Source organism: Hyperoodon ampullatus, assembly GCF_949752795.1.
Source record: "Hyperoodon ampullatus genome assembly, chromosome: 2".
NCBI classification, from domain to species: Eukaryota; Metazoa; Chordata; class Mammalia; order Artiodactyla; family Ziphiidae; genus Hyperoodon; species Hyperoodon ampullatus.
The window spans coordinates 110305353-110314439 of record NC_136915.1 but is presented as its reverse complement, the minus strand read 5'-3'; the positions used below and the strand labels follow the sequence as shown (position 1 = coordinate 110314439).

At 42.8% G+C, this 9087-nt stretch overlaps 1 protein-coding gene across 1 annotated transcript; it reads right to left on the bottom strand.

Moving 5' to 3' along the window:
* Positions 1-6858: 6858 nt before the first annotated feature.
* MLLT11 (MLLT11 transcription factor 7 cofactor) lies at positions 6859-7128 on the bottom strand (the record flags this gene model as incomplete). Its single annotated transcript, XM_079696500.1, has 1 exon — positions 6859-7128. The coding sequence occupies one exon, from the start codon at positions 7126-7128 to the stop codon at positions 6859-6861; it is 270 nt and encodes an 89-aa protein (XP_079552626.1).
* Between the last annotated feature and the right edge of the window lie 1959 nt (positions 7129-9087).

The following is a 9087-nucleotide window of genomic DNA, read 5'->3' as shown; positions in this document are numbered from 1 at the left end:
ACTGCACCTGTTGAAGGTGTCTCAGCAACACCTAGAGTTTTTTTTTAAACAAAGTCATCAGCTTGGCCAGATTACATACTTTGTTTAAAAGTATAGTTATGTCTAAAATCACTACAGTTTTTCACTTAATAATGTGGGCATTATTTATTTACTTTTTTTTTTTTTTTTGCGGTATGCGGGCCTCTCACTGTTATGGCCTCTCCCGTTGCGGAGCACAGGCTCTGGACGCACAAGCTCAGCGGCCATGGCTCACGGGCCCAGCCGCTCCGTGGCATGTGGGATCTTCCCGGACCGGGGCACGAACCGGCGTCCCCTGCATCGGCAGGCGGACTCTCAACCACTGCGCCACCAGGGAAGCCCTATGTGGGCATTATTAAAATCTTTGTGAAAGCTCGTAGTAAAAAAAGCATCTGAGTAGGAGAGATTTTTTATTCCCTGTAAAAGGCATATAGCCAACTCTCAGTTATTTAGGGTAAAAGAAAAATCAAAACTGTTGCTAAACACATGAAATCAAAGGTAATAAATTGTGGAGATTAAGTCTGAAGAGCATGCAAAATGGTCATTTAACTGGATGGTTACTGGGACTTCCCTGGTGGCGCAATGGTTAAGAATCCGCCTGTCAATGCAGGGGACACGGTTTTGATCCCTGGTCCAGGAAGGTCCCACATGCCGCAGAGCAACTAAGTCCGTGTGCCACAACTACTGAGGCTGCGCTCTAGAGCCCATGAGCCACAACTACCGAAGCCTGTGCGCCTAGAGCCCGTGCTCCGCAACAAGAGAAGCCACGGCAATGAGAAGCCCGCCCACTGCAACAAAGAGTAGCCCCTGCTTGCTGCAAATAGAGAAAGCCCGTGGGCAGCAACGAAGACCCGCTGCAGCGCCCCCCCCCCCAAAAAAAATGATGGTTACTGTAAATTAGAAACTGGCCTGGGTATAAAGGTTACCCAGGATAGTGAGAAGTTCCTATATGCAATGCAGAATTGTCTGAATGGTATATAATCACCACTCACTACAAATCTTCCAACCAACGAGGAAACGGCTATTCTTGATAAATTTAATTTTTATTATCTGTTCCCTTTCATCTTGTACTGCTTTGTCCATATTGTAAAAAGTGATTTCTCATTAAAAAAAATGAACAAAGAGAGTCTGCCATTTCAAGGAAGACAATCGGCAATATTTACTGCCAATTATAATTTCAGCTTCCATGCAAAAAACAGAATTTTGGGAATATCCACCACCATGAGTTGATAGCTTACTACAAACTTTTCTCATAAAAGTAGTGGTGATACTAATGAATGTGATTTTTTAATATTGTATAAAATGCATCAACATTTGGAGGATGGGAATTATTTGGTGAACCAGTATTTTTCAAATGACCAATGCATGTTACAAAATCATGCTCAGGTAAAAAGATTCATTCAAAGTGAAAGCAGATCAATGGGTTTTAAGGTAATCAAGTATAAAACATTCATTGACATGGTTTCAGATTCCTCATTGCAACTAACTTTTAAGAAATTGCCACTTGTTGAGTTTTTGTGTAACATCAAAGAAGAATATCCACAATTACCTGAACAAGCTATTAAAATACTCCTCCTTTCACCAAGTACATATTGCAAAAGATTGAATGTAGAATAGATATGAAAATAAGAAATACATATGAAAATTATTAAGCCAGAAGTTAAAGAGATTTGCAAAAATATAAAACAATGCCATTCTTTTTTTTTTGGCTGTGCTTGTGGGACCTTAGTTCCCCCCGGCCAGGGATCGAACCCAGTCAGTGAAAGCGCCAAGTCCTAACCACTGGACTGCCAGGTAATTCCCAAACAATGTCATTCTTCTCACTATTTCTTTAACTTGGAAGTTATTTACTTTCATAAAATTTTGTTATTTATGTTAACAGGTAATGGATTTATTATTGTATTTTAATTAACATTTAACAATTAATTTCAAAACAGTAAATAGCAATAGATACAGCAGATTGGAGTCCTTAATAATTTTTAAGATTAAAACCTGAAAACCAAAAATTTTGAGAATCATCTAGCCACTATGTGATTTAGATTTATTTTATTTAATATTCCAATCTATATCATAGAATATTGTGCTCAAACATGGGTATCCAGGAGACCACTAGGGGAGTTTATTCAATATGAATATATAGTCCAGGCCCTGTGACTGGACTGGAGCAGAGGATGAATGTTAATAGTGTGAAAGTCTATAACCTGATCTAAGTTTTTATGACTTAAGAAAATGTTACAGAAAAAATGATAGCATACCCTTCTTACAGAAAACTTATATTTGCATTCCTCCATGGTTATCTTTCTTTTAAAATATCAAACCTGCCTTTCAATTTAGTTATTACTATTTATTTACTTATTTATTTATTTATGGCTGTGTTGGGTCTTCATTGCTGTACGCGGGCTTTCTCTAGTCGCGGCGAGCGGGGGCTACTCTTCCTTGCGGCGCTCGGGCTTCTCACTGCAGTGGCTTCTCTTGTTGTGGAGCACGGGCTCTAGGCACACGGGCTCAGTAGTTGTGGCTTGCGGGCTCTAGAGTGCAGGCTCAGTAGTTGTGGCACACAGGCTTAGTTGCTCCGCGGCATGTGGGATCTTCCCGGACCAGGGCTCAAACCCGTGTCCCGTGCACTGGCAGGTGGATTCTTAACCACTGCTCCACCAGGGAAGTCCCTACTAATAGTTTTTGGTTTTGGCTGCACCCATGCCCGCCGTTGTGGAAGCGCAGTCTTAACCACTGGACTGCCAGGAAGTCCCAACTAATAGTTTAAAACAAGAACAAACATTGTTAATCAACTATACTCCAATATAAAATAAAAAGTTAAAAAAAAAAGAGAAAAAAACAAAAAATAAACTGACAGGAACAGTGAAAAAAAAAGAACAAAATTTTAGGTAGTTCATTAGCAGAAATGACTCTCATATTTTCTCAAATTATACTATATATAAAAAGTATAGGGCTTCCCTGGTGGCGCAGTGGTTGAGAGTTCGCCTGCCGATGCAGGGGACGCGGGTTCGTGCCCCAGTCTGGGAAGATCCCACATGCCGCGGAGCGGCTGGGCCCGTAAGCCATGGCCGCTGAGCCTGCGCATCCCGAGCCTGTGCTCCGCAACGGGAGAGGCCACAACAGTGAGAGGCCCACGTACCGCCAAAAAAAAAAAAAAAAAAAGTATATCACCAAGACCTAAACACCTCTACTGGGAATTCCCTGGCGGTCCAGTGGTTAGGACTTGGCGCTTTCACTGCCGGGGCCAGGGTTCAATCCCTGGCTGGGGAACTAAGATCCCACCAGCGCACAAGGCGTGGCCAAAAAAAAAAAAAAGGAAAGTCATAGAATGTCCTTTTCCCGAGATGTTTTAAAAAGAGAGATGAGAGAGGAATGTCCCCCTGGGAAGGGGGAGTAGAATAAGATGACGTCAGGTGGCTCAAGGAAATCTGTGAGAATAGGAGAAAGCTAACGGGAAGGAGAAATGGAAGCGAAGAATCCATGATCTGACGACATTTTTTTTTCTTTTTCTATTGCACACGTCCCCACTGGGCCTCTAGCTGTACAAACAACTGTGCAAGAACTGGAGGCGTGGCCCTTACTGCTCTTGCTCAGATTACTGAGCTCGCTAATAATCTTTAGGCTATTACTGGGGTCAGAGAATTAGGGTCTCCGTTTTCTCCTCTATCACAACTCCTCCCGTGCCTCACAGCGATGTTGTCTTTCTGGAAGAAGAAGCAGGGAGCCACGGTCTCAGCCTAGGGGGCAGCCTCCAGTCCGGGCTCCGCGCTGCCCCCTAGTGGTCACCTCTGTGGCCTTGGCTTCCCTCGGTCCAGCTCCCCAGCCCCAGGTCTTACACCCACCCCATTCTTCACCTCCTCCCAGTCCCCTCCCCTTCCTCCCGGCAGCATCCCCTTCCTCTCCTTCCCCAAGCCGCCCCCGCTCTGGTGAAGGGGCACCGCTCCGTCTGCACCCAGAAGTCCGGGACTGGGCTGGGAAGCGGTGCAACTTTTCAAGGCAGCCTCCCTCCCAGCCGTGACAACCCCCGATTCCACGCATCTCTTCTTCCCCCTCACCTCCTTGTCCGGGACGTTGCCGGCTGTGTTTTCACCGAGCCCGCCAGTTTGGTCCTGTTTCCTTCTCTAGTTAAGACTCCCTGTCACTGACGGTTACTTTTTGACCTTTTCACATATGCATATTTTGGGGGCCTTTAACCCCCCCTCGCGGAGAAATGGAGGCAGCAAAATGGCGGACCCGGAAGTGAAGACGGCGAATATAATTTCTGGCGGAGGAATCTATGAAGAAAAAATGATTAGAAAACCCACATTTGCATTCAAACAGAAGGGTGATGTACCCCAGAGCCTCATTTTATATGCTCGGAAGGGCTTTGAGGTAAAATAGTGTGTATCCGAGACATTTTAGACAGGACTATTTAGCGAGGCGGAATATTATTGATTACGTGTCTTATAGTTCCGGCAGGGGACGGACCAGATGGTTTGTTTTGGCGCCAAGAACCCCGCAAACCGCTGAGAAATCGGATTGTGCATCGCTCCTGCTCTCTCTTGGTTGTTTTTAGGGGGCCACACTTAGGGCTGATGAGAAAACCCTATTTCTCTGTCTCAACCTCGGGTGAAGATGTTTGGGACATTGCTGGCTTTGCGCATGAATTGAGCTCTGGTGCCGGACGGCCACATTTCCAGATACAGCCTTAATATAAGGAGCCCAGAGCCAAGCTGTCAGCGCGAATATTGAAACAACGGAGTCATTTCTTTGTGGGGGGCCTGGAAGAGGATGGAGCATGAGTTTGCAAATCCACTTAGGTACTTTATTTACCAAACAGTTGATTCCCATCTCCACCCACCGTTCTCCTTGAACTAAAGGACAGCGAGAAGTCGGGAAGGAAGACCTTCAAAAATAAGTAAAAATAGAGGATATATCACTGGTCCACTCTTTATTCGATTTTGGCTTTTGTCGTTGATGGTGGGCCTTTCAAAGTCTACGGGGAAGATTTACATGATTCCTCCTTCTCTGGATTTCTTTCTTTTTTTGTAATTTATTTTATTGAAGTATAGTTGATTTACGATATTGTGTTAATTTCTGCTGTACAGCAAAGTGATTCAATTGTACATATATATATTCTTTTTTATATTCTTTTCTATTCTGGTTTATCACAGGATATTGAATATAGTTCCTTGTGTTATACAGTAGGACCTTGTTGTTTATCCATTCTATATATAATAGCTTGCATCTGCTAAGCCCAAACTACTAATCCACCCCTTTTCTGAATTTCTCTAGATCCTTTTCATGTACTTTAAAGGATTTACGGCATACTGCCCAAATTGGTATTTGCAGCTTCCCTTTTTGAGGGTCAAAATCATTGTCTCATTCTTGTTTACAACCTCTCTGTTGTCCGACGCTGTCTCATATAGTAGGCACCCATAAACTACTTGTAAATTAGTCCAAATAGTTTTTTTTTTAATGAGGTGAGTTATAAGTAAGCAGATAATGTATTTGGGTTAATTCGTTTGTTAGGCACCCAGGCTGAGATAATGCAGTGCAGATTTAATGCCATAGGTGCCTTCTGAGGCATCTGGAATTGTTACCTCAAATACGTTGGTAGTGGGCATGCACAAGAGTGGTTAGTTACAGCTTTCTCCCAAAATACTTTAAATAATTTAAGCTGATTTCACCCTTGTTATCTATCTGTTCAACTTGAAATTCATCATTTTAATGTATAAAGGCTACTCAAACCCTTCCTCAAATTTTAATATTAGATAAAATATATAAGCTGAACTTGGAAGCAAGGCTAATTTTTGAGATCTATACTGCTTCCTTGTGAAGAGAGAAAACTAGAATCCAGTCCTGGGATTGAATGTCTTTATTAAAGAAGTGATTAAATGGCAGCACAAATCAGCAGCAATAATTTCAGAAGGAGTGGAGACAAGGTATAGGGTCAGAGTTGATTGTTCATTTCATGTTATCAAGGTAGCTGAAGAACTGTGCCTGAGGCCCATTTGATCATTATTCTACATTGCAAATGCAGGAGGGCAAAACTAAAATACTAAGGACCAAACCCTAGGCCTTTTAGAAACTGAAAAAAACCCTACAAATTACCATAATAGTCAGCAGGATTGCATCTTAAGATTTGAAATCCCAGTGGTTTTCCTCAGCTAGCGTTTTCAGCCCACAGGAGCAAAACTGTAAAGTAAGCTTGAAGAAAGAAAACCCTTTTGAGAGAGCATAGCTATTTCTGAAATGATTCAGTGCTTTCCCCTATTGTCATCTCCCATGATGTATTATTTCCTCTTGTTTTAAACCTTTATCCCGAATTTCTCTGAGAAAAAATGTATTACAGGAAGGAGTAGGACCACCTTAGCCTTTTAGAAATCCTACAGTCTTAGAGCAGATAATCTCAAACTAAAACTTACAGGGTTTTCATCAACCCTTGAAGAAATATTTGTGTTTACTGGCCTGGAGCAAGAAATTAGGAAGGTTTGAGCAATCTCTGAGGCTGATTAAAATGAAGTAAAAAAATCAGTCCTCCATTTTGCACTCCGTACTACTCTCTGGTGCCCTCATCAGGCCTGTTTTCTGGAATTAATATCTGGGGGGGAGGAAAGGAATCCCTGTGACCCAATACTCCATTGCTTGAACCCTTTACTTTGTGGCTTTGAGAGAAACTGATAAGAAAGAAAGATAGATAGATAAATAAATAAATAAATAAATCACAACTCTGGCAGATTCATCAGCACCACCTCAACACAATAGAGGGGAGAGAGCAAGACTGATAGGGTAAAAGGGTGGAAAGGAGGGGCTTCAAAGGGCAGGAAAGGAGGGCAAGGTGGTGGGAGAGAGGTCTTGGGCTTAGAGCAAGTCCAATTCGAAGGAGTGGATGCTGGCAATGGGAGCTCTCCAAAAGTTGAAGGTGCTGTACTCAAGGAGGGCATCGCCTTCAGGGTTTTTCTCCTCTGCTCCGGTTGCTTGCCCCGTCGTTTTGCCAACGCTGCTGTCCTTGATCTTGTAGGTGGATGTATCTGACAGACCCAGGCCTTCCAGCTCCGACAGATCCAGTTCTGGAATGGGCATCCTCCAGAAAAGAAAGGAGCTGTACTGGCTACTCACAGGATCCCTCATAACTTCCTAGAAAGAAACCACTTATCAGTCTTCATGGTATTGCCACCTCTTTGCGGCCCATGGCCTTTCCTTACTGAGAAACTACATCCCCGCTTGCCTCTGTACATAATCCAAGTTCCCTAGGACAAGCTTCAGGAATCTTCCTCTATTACCATTTTCTACCATTTCCTAACTCCTCCCCATCTTGGAATGACTTATTTACTGCCTACTGCTTGGGTCTGGTTTTCAAGGCCTTCCAGAATCTGGCCCCATTCTTCCTAGCAGTAGTACGTTCTCTGCTACAGCTATGCTTATTCCTGTCTTTCTTAACTCTCTCCATTCTCCACCTTAAAATACTATCCAAGTTTCAAGACTCCATTCAAGTCCCTAGAGGAATCTTTCCCCTGAACTCTTATTATATTTCATATTCTTGATTTCTTCCTGCCTTTGGTTTAATAGGTCATGGTACCTCTGAAAAGGGTTTCCATGATTTTTCTACTTTCTATTTTCCTCCCTGCTTTCTAAACCCTACTGTAAACTCACCTCTTCCTGGAGGACATCCTTAAACTTACTCAGCTCCATCTACCCTATTTCTTCCAGTATCTCCCACAATGCCTGTAGAGTTTTACCTGACTAAATCAGTTTGGGGTTCCAGATCACTGTTACATGTCTTGTATAGGGATAATCTTATCTCCTTCAAGGAACTGAGAATTTCCTCAAGAGTAAAAACTAGTCTACTTTGTACCTTCTTCACAAGTGCTGGGCTTTAAACACAAAAGACACTCAAGACTGCTGACTAATTTTCCCTTAGTATTTAATACAATGAATACCTTGCCACTCCCATTTATAATCCCACAGATAAACCTTAACAGCCTATCTATTTCTCTCTAGCCTATCCCCTTCAGAACAAAATGCAGGTGCTAAAAGAATTTTTCTATGCCATAACAGGATCGCTTCTCTGACCCAGTGCTAGAATACACCTGATGATAGAGCAAATGGATTAGAAATTTCAGGTAAGGAAAGTAGAGTTTAGATTGGAAGGAGAAAGTCTTTTAACAGAATTAGATACTTTTCCATGTTTTAATGAGTACTTCTCTCACCTTTCCTGCCCGTTCCACCCACACCCTGAACTTAGACTATTATACCTCCCTGCAGCCCCCACCCTGCTGCTTACTAACCAAGGGAGGGGGCAAGAAGCATTAGTTGAAATGTTCCCAAAGGAGCAGAAAGAACATTCCACTGCCTCCAAAAATAGAATCCCCATTTCACAACGCCTTCCTCCAACAGAGTCCATTGGCTCTCACCAGGCCTTGAGACTCCTAAATAGTGGCCTTAAATAGGTTCCACAATGCCCCCATATAATGTGGCAGAAAAAGTAGGCCTTAATCTAGAATACAGTTATGTGTGAGTGTAGGGGCTTTAGGAATGGTAAGTGGGTAGACTAGGATGTTTTTAATGTTAGAGTTACTCTTTTTCTTCTTAGGTTCAAGCTCCAAAATAAACCCTGGGAACTGAGCATTACTCAGCAGACAAGCTGCTTAAAAGGAGAGTAATTCGGGGACTGGAAAAGCGTGGGGGAGCATGTTGAAAAGGTGAGGTCATCATCCTATGATATTCAGCCTTGATCATCTCCACAGTAATTTGCAGAGGCATGTGCACAGAAAGCTACAAAAGATGTTGTTCCTATCAACCAGCCAACCCTGGCTTAGTCTGGGACTGTAGAGATTGTAAGAAGCAAACCTTAGGCGTCAGCAGCATTATTGACTTCTTCCCATGGGGATTTTTAAAAACTAACAGTACTAGTTGTTTGCCAATCTAGCTGGCTTCTTTTGTATCCCCTCCCTTACCAATCCCCTCCAGAGTGAGCTTAGTATAATGCTGGGCACATAATAGGCTCTTTAAAAAATAGAATCATAGCGGGGGAAAAAAGCATAGAATTTTAAAACTAGAAAACACCTTAGAAATTATCCAGTCAGTTTG